The 12262-nt window shown below is 51.5% G+C and overlaps 2 protein-coding genes across 2 annotated transcripts; one reads left to right on the forward strand and one right to left on the reverse strand.

The window, feature by feature from the left end:
* On the forward strand, positions 1 to 2562 carry EAH_00041780 (hypothetical protein, conserved; the record flags this gene model as incomplete). Its single annotated transcript, XM_013395125.1, has 2 exons — positions 1 to 2115; positions 2542 to 2562. The coding sequence occupies 2 exons, from the start codon at positions 1 to 3 to the stop codon at positions 2560 to 2562; spliced, it is 2136 nt and encodes a 711-aa protein (XP_013250579.1).
* A 4478-nt stretch (positions 2563 to 7040) lies between these two features.
* Positions 7041 to 12144, reverse strand: EAH_00041790 (glycosyl transferase, putative; the record flags this gene model as incomplete). The annotated part of the gene is made up of 4 exons (XM_013395126.1): positions 7041 to 8004; positions 9541 to 9575; positions 10715 to 10736; positions 11789 to 12144. 4 exons carry the CDS (start codon positions 12142 to 12144, stop codon positions 7041 to 7043), a joined length of 1377 nt encoding a protein of 458 aa, XP_013250580.1.
* Between the last annotated feature and the right edge of the window lie 118 nt (positions 12145 to 12262).

Raw genomic sequence — 12262 nt, forward strand, 5'->3', positions numbered from 1 at the left:
ATGACAGACAGCAGCAGCATCAGCATCAACAGCATCAGCAGCAACAGCAGCAGCAGCAACAGCAGCACTTGCGTGCAGTGCCTTACCAGTTATTTTCTTGCTGCTTCATCAGTGCCCCACAGCGATCCGCAGCAGCTCCTGCTGCTACGTGCTTGCTGCTGCGGCTTCTTGCTGCTGCTAGGCGAAGCATCTCCTTCCTGGGCTTCTGCTGCAGTACCTCCCCCCATCAGCAGCAGCATCAGCAGCAGCAGCAGCAGCAGCAGCATGTGGACAGCGCAAGAGTATCACATTAGCAGAATAGCAGCAGCAGGGCCTCTGCTGCTGCAGCTGTACAGCGCTGGGTTTAAATCTTGGCTGCGGGAGCAGCTGATTGAAAAGAAGCTTAGGCGAGGCAGCAGCAGCAGCAACAGCAGCAGCAACAGCAACAGCAGCAGAAGCAGCAGCAGCAGCAGCAGGTGGTTTGATATCCTTGTGGAGGGAGAAACTTGGGCAGCGGCAACAGCAGTAGCACCTGCTGCAGCTGCTGCTGGAATGCTGCCTCTAGCAGCAGCAGCAACAACAGCAGCAGGTGCTGCTGCTGCAGCAGAAGCAGCAGCAGCAGCAGCCGATTCAGATGCTGCAGGCACCTCGGAAGGGAGGCGGCAAGAACAGCTACTGCAGCAAGAGACAAGACATCAGCAGCAACAGCAGCAGCAGCAGGAGATGCCGCAGGATCAGCAACAGCAGCAGCAACAACAGGAACAACAACAACAGCAACAACAACTGCAGCAACAGCAGGTGCAGCAACAGCAAGACCAGAAGCTGCAGCAACAGCAACAGGAGCACGCGAAGCAAGAGCAGCAGCAGAAATACTTGAAGCCGCAGCAGCAGCAGCAGCAGGAATGTCAGCATCAACAACAGAAGCCAGAGCAGCACGAGCAGCAACTGCTGTTGCTGCAAACTCAGGAGCAGCATGCGCAGCAGCAACAACAGCAGCAAAAAGGACATACGCAGCAAGAGCAGCAGCAGCAAGAGCAGCAGCAGCAAGAGCAGCAGAAGCAAGAGCAGCAGCAGCAAGCAGAAGACCTACGCCCTCCCAAGAGGCTTCGTTGCGAGCTTGATGCTGCAGCAGCAACAGAAACTACAGCAGCAACAACTGCAGCAGCAGCAGCAACAACAACAACAGCAACAGCAGCAGCTGATGCTGCTGCAGACGGCACCCCCGTGCCTGAATCCCCTTGTGCTGCTGAGGAGGCCTCTCCTCCAGCAGCAGCAGCAGCAGCAGCAGCTGCAGCAGCGGCGCCATCTGCTGCTGCTGCTGCTGCTACAACACCTTCCGAAGGCGAGTCTTCATCAGATGAAGAGGCGGGCAATGTTCCTGCTGCAGCTTTTTTGCTGCAGCAGCAACTGAGCAGCTTTATTAGAGCGCATGCAACATCAAGAGTTAACGCAGAAAAGCGAGCAGCAGCAGCACCTTCTGCTGCTGCAGCAGCAGAAGCAACAGCAGCAGAATTCATTCGCCGCTTTATGCCACAGCAGCAGCACTTCTGGGGGCCCCAGGGGCCCCCCTTTAAATCAACGGAGGTGAAGTCAAGAGAAGCAGCTTGGGAGAAGCAGCTGAAGCAGGAAAAGCAGCAGCAGCAGCAGCAGCAGCAGCAGCAGCAGCAGCAGAAGCAGCAGGAAGCAGCATATGCAGAGGAGAGAGTGCCCTGGACTCTGCTAAGCGCTGATGCAGCATCTGCTGCTGCAGAACCTGCTGCTGCTGCAGTATCTGCTGCTGCAGCAGCACATACTGTGGCAGTAAGTCCTGCTGCAGCAGCAGCTGCTGTTGGTGCAGGAGGAGAGGCAGCAGCTGCAGCAGCAGCACCTTCTGCTGCTGCAGTAGCTGCTGCTGCAGCTCGCGAAAGCCTGCCAGGGATTGCGAAGCAAATGGTGCTGCTGCTGCAGCAGCGGCAGCTGCTAAGCTGCCCTCACAGATGGAGAAGCGAGGCCAGCGAAGCAGCAGCAGCAAACAGCAAAAGCAGTGAACGGGCAGATGAAAGCAAACAAAAAATTAAGCAGCAGCAAACACTAAATAATTTGGGGGATCTTAAAGAACTCCAATACCGACTAGAATTCATCAGGGCACAAATTGAGGTTTGCTGCTGCTGCTGCTGCTGCTGCTGCTGCTGCTGCTGTTGATGCTGCTGCTGCTGTTGATGCTGCTGTTGATGCTGATGCTGCTGCTGCTGCTGTTGTTTCTGCTGCTTTTGGTGCTACTCCTACTACTACTGCTGCTGCTGTTGATGCTGCTGCTGTTGTTTCTGCTGCTTTTGGTGCTACACTTACTACTACTACTGCTGCTGCTGCTGCAGTTGCTACAGATGCTCCTACAGTTGTTGCTGCATATATTGCTTTTGCTGCTGCTTGGTGCTTCTGCTGCTGCATATATTGCTGCTGCTGCTGCAGTTGCTGCAGCTAAGCGTAGGCAGAAGCAGCAGCAGCAGCAGAAGAGCAGCAGGTTGTCTGCATGCAATTAAAAAGAATTATGGTTTGTTGTTGCTGCTGTCTGCTTCCGTTCAGGGCAGCTGCACTGCGCCATAGGGCCCCCTGGGGGCCCCTAGGGGCCCCCCTTCCTTTTCTTAGAGGCCCCCAAGGCAGCAGCAGAGGCCCCCGCGACAGCAGCAGGGGGCCCCCTGTCCTTCTTCTTAGGGGCCCCCCTTGCAGCAGCAGGGGGCCCCCCTCCCGCTTCTTAGGGGCCCCCACGACAGCAGCAGGGGGCCCCCACGCCAGCAGCAGGGGGCCCCATCGTTCTCTTCTTAGGGGCCCCCGCGACAGCTGCAGGGGGCCCCCTGAAAGGCTAGGGGGGCCCTCACGATAGCAGCTGAGATCAGGGGGCCCCCAAAGGGTAAGGGGCCCCCCACAGCAGCACCTTGGGGGCCCCAAAGCCTTTTCTTGCATGCAGCAGGGGCCCTCCGAAGATTCCGTTGCTCATTTTCTCCTTTTCTTCTTTATCGAAATGCAGCTATTAAAAGTATTTATCATGGTTTAGGGTTTAGGGCTAGGGGTTAGGGTTTAGGGTTTAGGGTTTGGGTTTATGCGTATGGTAAGGCGCTTAGGGATAGGGTTAGATCTAGGATTTACAACTAGGGTTTAGGGTGTACGTCTGGGGCTTAGGGTTCAGGGTTAGGGTTTAGGGCCTAGGGTTAGGGTTTAGGGTTAGGGCCTAGGGTTAGGGTTTAGGGCCTAAGGTTAGGGTTTAGGGCTAGGGTTTAGGGTTAGGGTTTAATTCGTCTGAGAAACCCTCTCCACAGCTAATCGTTAGGGGGCCCTCCTGGGGGCCCCCTACCCTCCACTGCAGCAGAAAAAAGGTTTAGGGTTTATCGCTGCGTCTGCTGTATTGGCTGCCTTCTAGCTGCAGCTGCAGCAGCAGCAGCAGCAGCAGCAGCAAGCAGCTGCAGCACGTGCTTCTCCTCTGCTGAGAGAAGACAAAAATGAACAAACCTCCTAAACCCTAAACCCTAAAACACCAGCAAGGGGCCCCCCTTATTATAAGGGGACCCCCTTGGGGGCTCTAAAGGAGTCCCCCAAACCCTTCTTGGGGGCCCCTTTCGAAAGAAGGGGGGCCCCCCCAGGGGGGCCCCCTACGGTGGTCTCCCTAAGGAGGGCCCCCAAGAGGCCCTCTAGGGGGGCCCCTCAATATGTCCACGAGAAGGGGCCCCCAAGAGGGTCCCCAGGGGGGCCCATTAGGGGGGGCCCCCTAAGGGGGGCCCCTCTATGGGTCCCCAGTTATGGCTCCTTGTAGCGAGGGGCCCCCAAGAGGGGCCCCCCCCGGGGGCCCTCTGGGGGCCCCCTAAAGGGGAACGAGAGAGGGGGGCCCCCAATGGGGGCCCTTAAGAAAGGTTTGAGGGCCTTAAAGGGGGCCCTCTCCAGGGTGAACTGAGCTCGAATAATAATAAGAGCTGAACCCTAAATCATTACAACAGCTGCAGCAGCAGATCAGCTACAGCAGCAGCAGCTACAGCAGCAGATCAGCAGCAGCTGCAGCAGCAGCAGCAGCTGCAGCAGCAGCAGCAGCAGCAGCAGCAATTAGAAGAAGTATCTGTGTTCATTAGGCAGATCAAATTTATTTTTCTGTCGCAAGTTTGCTAGACCAACACCTAGGGCTTCTTCGGTCTTAGCAGCAAAGTCTCCGCATGCATCAATTAATGTTTTATAAGCAGCAGCTGCTGCTGCTGCATGCACATTTATATTTGTTATTCGCGGGCAAGCCCCAAACCCTGTCCCTCCTAGCCCTTTAAATACACACACAACGCAAACACTTACGAGCCGTTAGGGTTTAGGGTTTAGGGTTTAGGGTTTAATTACGGTTTTGGGGGAGGGGTTACGGGTTGGGCTTATGGATTCAAAACTTAGGGGCTAGGGTTTAGTGCTAGGGTTTAGGGTTTACGGTTAGGGTTTAGGGTTAGGTCTAGGGCTGATGATTAAGGCTAGGGTTTAGCGTTTAGAACTAGGGTTTAGGATTAGCACAATGGGTGAAGGTTTACAATTAGGGCTAGGGTTTAGGGTAAGGGTTAGAGTTTAGCGTTGGGGCCGCTAGGGTTTAGTGCTCGTGTTCGGGCTAGGGATTAGGGATTAGGGTTTAGGGTTTAGGGTTTACCTGCACTTCTGCTTTGCATCTCCATAACCTCGTTTAAATGGTCTCTAATATCTTCAGAGACCCGCAGCAAATCAAACAAACGCCGCAAACTCTGCAGACGCTCCTGCACCTGAGCAGCAACAAAAGGGTTTAGGGTTTAGGGTTTAGGGTTTAGGGTTTGAGCGGCTGCGTACCTCTGCATCACTCATAACGCCGACTTAGTAGCAAGGCACACACCCTAAACCCTTAATCCTAAACCCTACACCCTAAACACCAAACCCTAAACCCTTAACCCTAAACCCTAAACCCTAAACTTCATACCCTAAGCCCAAACCCTAAACCCTAAACCCCAAACCCTAAACCCTAAGCCCCAAACCCTAAACCCTAAGCCCCGAACCCTAGACCCCAAACCCTAAACCCTAAACCCCAAACCCTAAACCCCAAACCGTAAACCCTAAACCCCAAGCCCTAAACCGTAAACTCTAAGCCCTAAACCCTAAACCCTAAACCCTAAACCCTAAACCCTCTCACTTGTTTATCTTGATGGAAGGGTAGACAGAGGGTTTCAAGTCTCTGCAGCTCTGCATCCCAGAGGGCCCCGTTGAGAGTTAAAGCTATGCTGTCCCCCCAGTTAGCAGCAAGCAGCGTGTCTTCAAGCCGCAGCAGCTGCTGCACAACGAGCTGCTGCTGCTCCTTTGTCTGCTCCTGCAACTGCTGCTGCTGCTGCTGCTGCTGCTGCTGCGGCTGCTGCTGCTGCTGTGGCTGCGGTGTATATACACTCGAAATAAAGCCGAAATGCATAAGCTTAGGGTATGGTAGTGTACTCCTCAGTAAGTCGCAGATGATGCTGCTGATGCTGCAGTTGCTGCTGCTGCTGCTGCAGTTGTTGTTGTTGTTGCTGCTGCTGCTGCTGCTGTCGCTGCTGCTGCTGAAGCAGCGAGACAGCAGCTGCCGCTTCACTGAGAAGCAGCAACTCCTAGGGGCCCCCCAAAGGGCCCCCAGGGGCCCCCGTAAAGTGCTGCTGGCAGCAGAGCGCAGCATTTCTTGTCTTCGCTAGGCGCTGTACACTGCCCTAGGGTTTAGGGTTTAGGGTTTAGGGTTTAGGGTTTAGGGTTTTGGAATCTATAATAAGCAATAATTAGGGTTTAAGAAAAAGGGTTTTGCTGAAATGAAGAAGATGTCTTCCCCCCCAGCAGGACCTGGGGCTGCATGCGAGTAAACCCTAAACCCTAAACCCTAAACCCTAAACCCTCAGTTTCTATCAAGTGTGTTGGTTGAAGACATTTTTTTTTGTTCGTGCCTGGCAACATGAAATTAAAAAAGAGTGCTGCTGCAGCAGAAGGAACAACTTCTGCTGCTGCTGCTGCTGCTGTTTGCTGCTGCTGTTGCTGCTGCTTGCTGCTGCTGCTGCAGTTCGCGTTCCTTCTGCGGCTTTTTGCTGGGGCTTGTCAGTCTGTATTTCTTTTTGAATATTCGTTTTGTCTTTTCATCACTATCGTAGCTAGCTAGCTACCTACCCAGCTTGCTGGCTAGCTAGCTAGCTAGGTAAGTAGCTAGCTAGCTAGCTAGGTAAGTAGCTAGCTAGCTAGCTAGCTAGCTAGCTAGGTGGGGAAATGTAGCTAAGAGCGCTTGTCGGGCCTGCAGTGTCTCGCCAACTAGCAACAGCTAGCTAACAGCAGCTAGCTAGCTAGATGTCTCTTTCTAGCTAGCTGCGTCTCTCTAGCGAGCTGCAGCTAGCTTGTTCTTTATGCAGTAGCGGCAGCAGGAAAGTGCGCGCCTCATTTCCTTGTTGCTGCTGCTGCTGTTGCTGCTGTTGCTGCTGCTGCTCCAGCTGTTGTTGTTGCAGCTGTTGCTGCTGCTGCTGCAGCTGTTGCTGTTGCTGCTGTTGCTGTTGCTGCTGTTGCTGGTGCTGCTGCAGCTGCTGCTAGGAAATGTAAGAGGGGCTTACTGGCTCCACTGTGTGGTGGTTTCAGCTGCAGCAACAAGCCGCAGCAGCAGCAGCCTGCTGCAGCAGCAGACTGCAGCAGCAGCAGCAGCAGCAGCATCAGCAGCAGCAGCTTGATGCAGTAGCTTCAGGAGAAGCAGCAGCATTTAGAGTTTTATTTACAAGTATTTTAATTTTATTATTTTGTTTGTGCTGTCTCTGAATAGATGAAAATACTGCAGCAAGTTAGTCAATTAATAAAATAAATAAATAAATAAATAAATAAATAAATAAAATAAATAAAATAAATAAATAAATGTATATATTCAGGCCTCCTGTTGCTGCTGCTGCTGCGGCTGATGATGCTACGCTGGTTTCTGTCAATGCTGCTGCTGCTGCTGCTACGGTTGTTGCTGCTGTCGCTGCAGCAGCAGCACCGCCATAGACCAGGAGTTCTGCTGCTGCTGACTTCCGCTTCAAGCTTAAATCAATTGGGGTTTAGGGTTTAGGGTTTAGGGTTTAGGGTTTAGGGAAGACAAAGTTTTTAGGAAGAGGAGCAGCAGCAGCTTGCTCAGGTGTACATGGGCACAACTTTAACACCCACATGTGCTTCTGCTGCTTCTGCTGCTGCTTCTGCTGCTTCTGCTGCTGCTGCTGCTGCTGCTGCTGCTGTTGCTGCTGCAGCAGCGCAGCAACATTCAGGGGGAGATTAGCTGGCTTAGCAATATCTCTGTTAGACAAAACAACTTCTTTTACGAGTGCTTCTACCTGCTGCACTCTTTCTGCTGCTGTTGCTGCAGCAGAAGCAGCAGCAGCAGCAGCAGCAGGTCTGTGGGGTGGAGGAGGTGAAACAATTTCAAGAGAGACTCTCCGCTGCTGCAGCAGGGCCCCCCTTAGCTGCTGCAGCACCCTTTGTGTGTCATTTCTTGCTGCTGCTGCACTCAATCGGAATACCTTTGGTTTTGCTGCTGGGTCGTAGCAGTACTGCTGCTGTTGCTGTTGCTGTTGCTGCTGCTGCTGCTGCTGCTGCTGCTTCTGCTGCTGCTGCTGCAGTCGCGACAGCAGCAAAGAAGTGTCTCTCACCAGCACACATACAGGGGGATTTGAATGCAAAGGCAGCAGCACCAGCTGCTGCTGCTGCTGCTTCGCCAAGTCAAGAGCAGCAGCAGAAGACAACTGCCCAACAAAAGAAACAGCAAACCCCTGCAGCAAGCTACTCCCCTTCAACTCAGCAGCCTGCTGCTGCTGCTGCTGCTGCTGCTGTTGCTGCTGCTGGTTCTGGTGCTGCTGCTGCTGCTGCTGCTGGTGTGCCTCTTGCTGCTGTTGCTGCTGCTGCTGGTGGGCCTCTTGCTGCTGCTGCTGCTCCTCTTTCTGGTGCTTCTGCTGCTGCTGCTGCTGCGTGTCTTGTTGAGGGTTGGGGTGTATCTGCAGCAGTCTTACGCAGGGAAAGTCAATGTCTTCATTAAATAAAAGGGTTTTGTCTCTATAAGAAGACATATAAACCCTAAACCCTAAACCCCAAACCCTCACTTCATCAAAGAGAGACCGCCGCCCTAGCACCCCCCAACCACTCGAAATGCTGCAGTAGCTGCTGCTGCTGCTGCTTGTGCTCGTGCTGCTGCTGCTGCTGCTGCTGCTGCAGGTGTACCGCCTGCTGCAGCTGTATCTAGCGCTGCTGCTGTATCTGCTGCTGCTGTTGCTGCTGCAAACAATGCTATGGCTGCAGCTTTTGCTGCAGCTCAAGCCCGTTCTCCTGCTGCAGCCAGTGCTGCTGCTGCTGTTGCTGCTGTTGCTGCTGCTGTTGCTGCTGCTGTTAATTAATCGCCTAGGGCTTTGGCCGCATAAGAGGGGGCTGCTGCATTTGAATGAAGAAGAAATACAAAAGACAGACTCCCTCAGTGCTGGAGGGGGCCCCAGGGGGCCCCCTATAAAGCGTAGGAGGGGATAGCAGCTGCAGCAAACCATTGCTGCGCAGCTTTCTGCTGCTGCTGCTGCTGCTGCTGCAGCAAAACCTGTTGCTGCTGCTGTTGTTGCTACTGCTGCTGCTGCTGCTGTTGCAGCGACAGTGTTTTCTGCTTCAGTCTTTGCAGTTGTTGCGGCCGTTACTTCATTTGCTGCTGCTGCTATTGCTGCTGCTGCTGCTGCTGTTGCTGCGAAGCAGTATTTGTCTGTCTCTCTTCTCTCTCTATTTTATCTCTTTAATAAACCAAATTCTATCAACACATATAAACAAACAAATCAAACAAACACAAATACTCTTCAACCTCAGAGGGGCCCCCCTAGGGGCCCCCTTAGTACCCCCCTTGGGGGCCCCCCTGGGGGCCCCCCAAATAGGGGGCCCCTTAGGGGCCTCCCTAAGGGGCCCCCGTTAGTAGCCTCCATAGGGGCCCCCATAGGGGCCCCTCTAGGGACCCCTTAGGGGCCCCCCGAGGGCCCCCCTGGGGGGCCCCCTTGAGGGGCCCCCTGAGGGGCCCCTATGGGGGGCCCCCCTACGTGGGGGCCCCTAGGGGGGCCCCTAAGGGTTTGATGAATAGCAGAGGATATAATTGAGGAGAAGGAAGTAAAATTAACGTAAAAAAATTAAATTATTTTGATAATAATTAAAATTATTATAAAATGGTGTAGTGGGAGGGCGTAGCTATGAAGTTGCAGCAACACCGACAGCAGCAGCAGCAGCAGCAGCAGCAGCAGCAGCAACAACCACTGAAGCACACCTATGGGTAGATACTTTATAACAGCAGCAGCAGCTGCTGCTGCTGCTGCTACTGCTGCAGTAGCTCCGGCCTGTTGCTGCAGCAGCAGCTGCAGCAGCAGCAGCTGCAGCAGCAGCAGCTGCAGCAGCAGCAGCCGCACCGCTAGGAATCAAGCCCACTACCCCATCCGCAGCAACAGCAGCAGCAGCAGCAGCAGCAGCAGCAGCAGCAGCAGCAAGCTGCGTGTTGGTTGCAGGTCCACTGCGTTTTGCTTTGGGATTGATAAGGCGGTTTATCTCGAGAAGAAAATAAAGAAAGATATCTACTCAAAGTCTAAGCTGGGCTTCCAGTAAACAAACACCTACAAACCCTAAACCCTAAACCCTAAACCCTAAACCCTAAACCCTAAACCCTAAACCCTAGATTCTAAACCTTAAACACTAAACCCTAAACACCAAACGTTGAACCTTAAACCCTAAACACTAAACGTTAAACCTTAAACCCTAAACACTAAACCTTAAACCCTAAACACTAAACCTTAAACCCTAAACCACAATCCCTAAACCACAAACCCTAAACCCTAAACCCTAATTTAGAAACTCGCGTATTCGCACCGAAGCAGCACCCGCGGAGTTACAGGTTGGGGCTAGGGTTTGTAGCAATGAGGCGGCTAAGGAGCTGCTTAGGGTCTAGGGTCTAGGGTTTAGGGTTTAGGGTTTAGGGTTTGCAGGTACGTTGATAAAGAAGAGGGTGAAGGCGAGCCCCTACGCCCAGGAGACACCGCATGGATTGAATTCGAAGGCAGAAGAGCTGCAACAGGTAGGGTTTAGGGTTTAGGGTTTAGGGTTTAGGGTTTAGGGTTTAGGGTTTAGGGTTTTTCTGTTGTTGTTTTGCGAAGGGGAGTTACTGGAGGCCTCGAATCAGCAGCAGCTGCTACAGAGTGAAGGTGCTGCCTCTAGAAGAAGAAGAAACAGAAGACAGCGCAGGAGAGCGAGAGACAGCAGCAAATAATAAAACAAATAATGATAATAATAACAATGATAAAATAAATAATAATAATATAAATAATAATAATATAAATAATAATAAAACAAAAAACAAAGAAGAGAATGCAGATCTACCGGAGGGATTGGCTAGAGGCGTCTGCGGAATGAAAAGAGGAGGTAATGCTTGCTGCTGCTGCTGCTGTTGCTGCTGCTGCTGCTCTTGCTGCTGCTGATATTGCTGCTGCTGCTGTTGTTGTTTTTCTTATTTGTTTGTTCGCTCTTCTTTAATTCATTTCCGTCCCTTTTGCTGCCTTTATTTATTTATTTATTTATTTGTTCTGCTTGTTTATTTGGTTGTTTGTTTATTTATTTTGTCTCTGCATCTGTTCGTTTATTTATTTTATTTATTTTATTTATATATTTATATATTTATTTTTATTTATTTATTTATTTATTTGTTGCTGCTGTTAATCAAGGAAAGAGAGAGTTAATCCTTCCCCCTCATTTGATGTACCCGGGCGTCTGCAACGAGGTGCCTATACACCTCAAACCCTAAACCCTAAACCCTAAACCCTAAACCCTAAACCCTCATTGTGCTTGTTTGCTTGTTCTTTGTTCGCGATGTTTCTCTTTTGCTTTTTTATTTTCGTCTGCACATTCTTCCTTTCACGATTTCCTGTTGCTGCTCGCTGTTATTGCTGCTGCTGCTGCTGCTGCTGCTTCTGCTTCTATTTCTATTGCTGCTGCCGCTGCTATTGCTGCTACTTCTGGTGCGCCTATTGCTGCTACTGCTACTATTGCTGCTGCTTCTATGTCTACTATTGCTGATTCAGCTATTGCTTCTATTGTTGCTGCTGCTATTGCTGCTGCTTCTATGTCTACTATTGCTGCTTCTGCTATGTCTGCTATTGCTGCTGCTGCTGTTGCTGCTGCTGCTGCTATTGCTGCTGCTGCTGCTGCAGGTATTGGTTTATGTAGTTAAGGTGATTGAAGTCGGCGAGGAAGCCCCTCCTTTGACAGTGTGGGGTAGGGCATGGAGGGCTATTAAACAGATAAAGAGCTAATCTTAATAAAAATAAAATATTAAATTAAATAACAAAGTTAATACTATAAAAGATATACACAAGATATAGACAGAGTAAACAAATAAAACAAACCAAGAAGAAGAACGTAAAAAAAGAAAATCTCCTCTCGAGCTGTTGCTCCTGCAGCTGTTGCTGCTGAAGCTGCTGCTGCAGCTACTACTGCTGCTGCAGCAACTGCTGCTGCTGCAGCTACTACTGCTGCTGCAGCAGTTGCTGCTGCTGCTACTGCAGCAGCAGCATTCCCTCGTCTCTCCTGCAGCAGCAGCAAATTTAGGCGCATCAACGCAAAAACACATGCACTGCAAATTGCTACCCTAATGCTACAGCAGCAGCAGCGCTAGCAGCAGCAGCAGCAGCAGCAGCAGCAGCAACAGCAGCAGCAGCAACAGCAGCAGCAGCGACAGCAGCAGCAGCAGCGCTAGCAGCAGCAGCAGGTTGCATTACATCATGTGAGTATGCCGACGAAGTCTGCTTGTGAATAATATTTTTTAAGTTGTTCCCACTGAACAGCAAAGCGATTAACAAAAGGATATAAACAAATCCCCGTCAAAGACAGCGAAGAAACTCTACAGAAACTTTCAATGTAAATTATCTTTAAAGGCGACCCCAAGACAAACTGCAGCACAAACATAAACACCTTCACTTCCATCTGCTGCTGCTCCTCTTCCTGCTGCTGCTGTTGCTGCTGCTGTTGCTGCTGCTGCTGCTGCTGCTGCTGTTGCTGCTGCTGCTGCTGCTGCTGCTGTTGCTGCTGCTGCTGCTGCTGCTGAGAGAAAAGGTGAAAGCTCTGACCTCCCAGAAGATTGCAGCGAAGACGACGGGGAGACAGCTCCCAGGCCCATTCACCACCACCTGTCATAAACGCAATACACAACACCTAGCTAGCTAGCTAGCTAGCTAGCTGTCTACTCTGCCTGCTAGTCAGTTAGCTAGCTGTCGAACTAGTTAGGAAGCTATATATATATATATATATATAT

Source organism: Eimeria acervulina, genomic scaffold, assembly GCF_000499425.1.
Source record: "Eimeria acervulina Houghton genomic scaffold, Eah_scaff533, whole genome shotgun sequence".
NCBI classification, from domain to species: domain Eukaryota; phylum Apicomplexa; class Conoidasida; order Eucoccidiorida; family Eimeriidae; genus Eimeria; species Eimeria acervulina.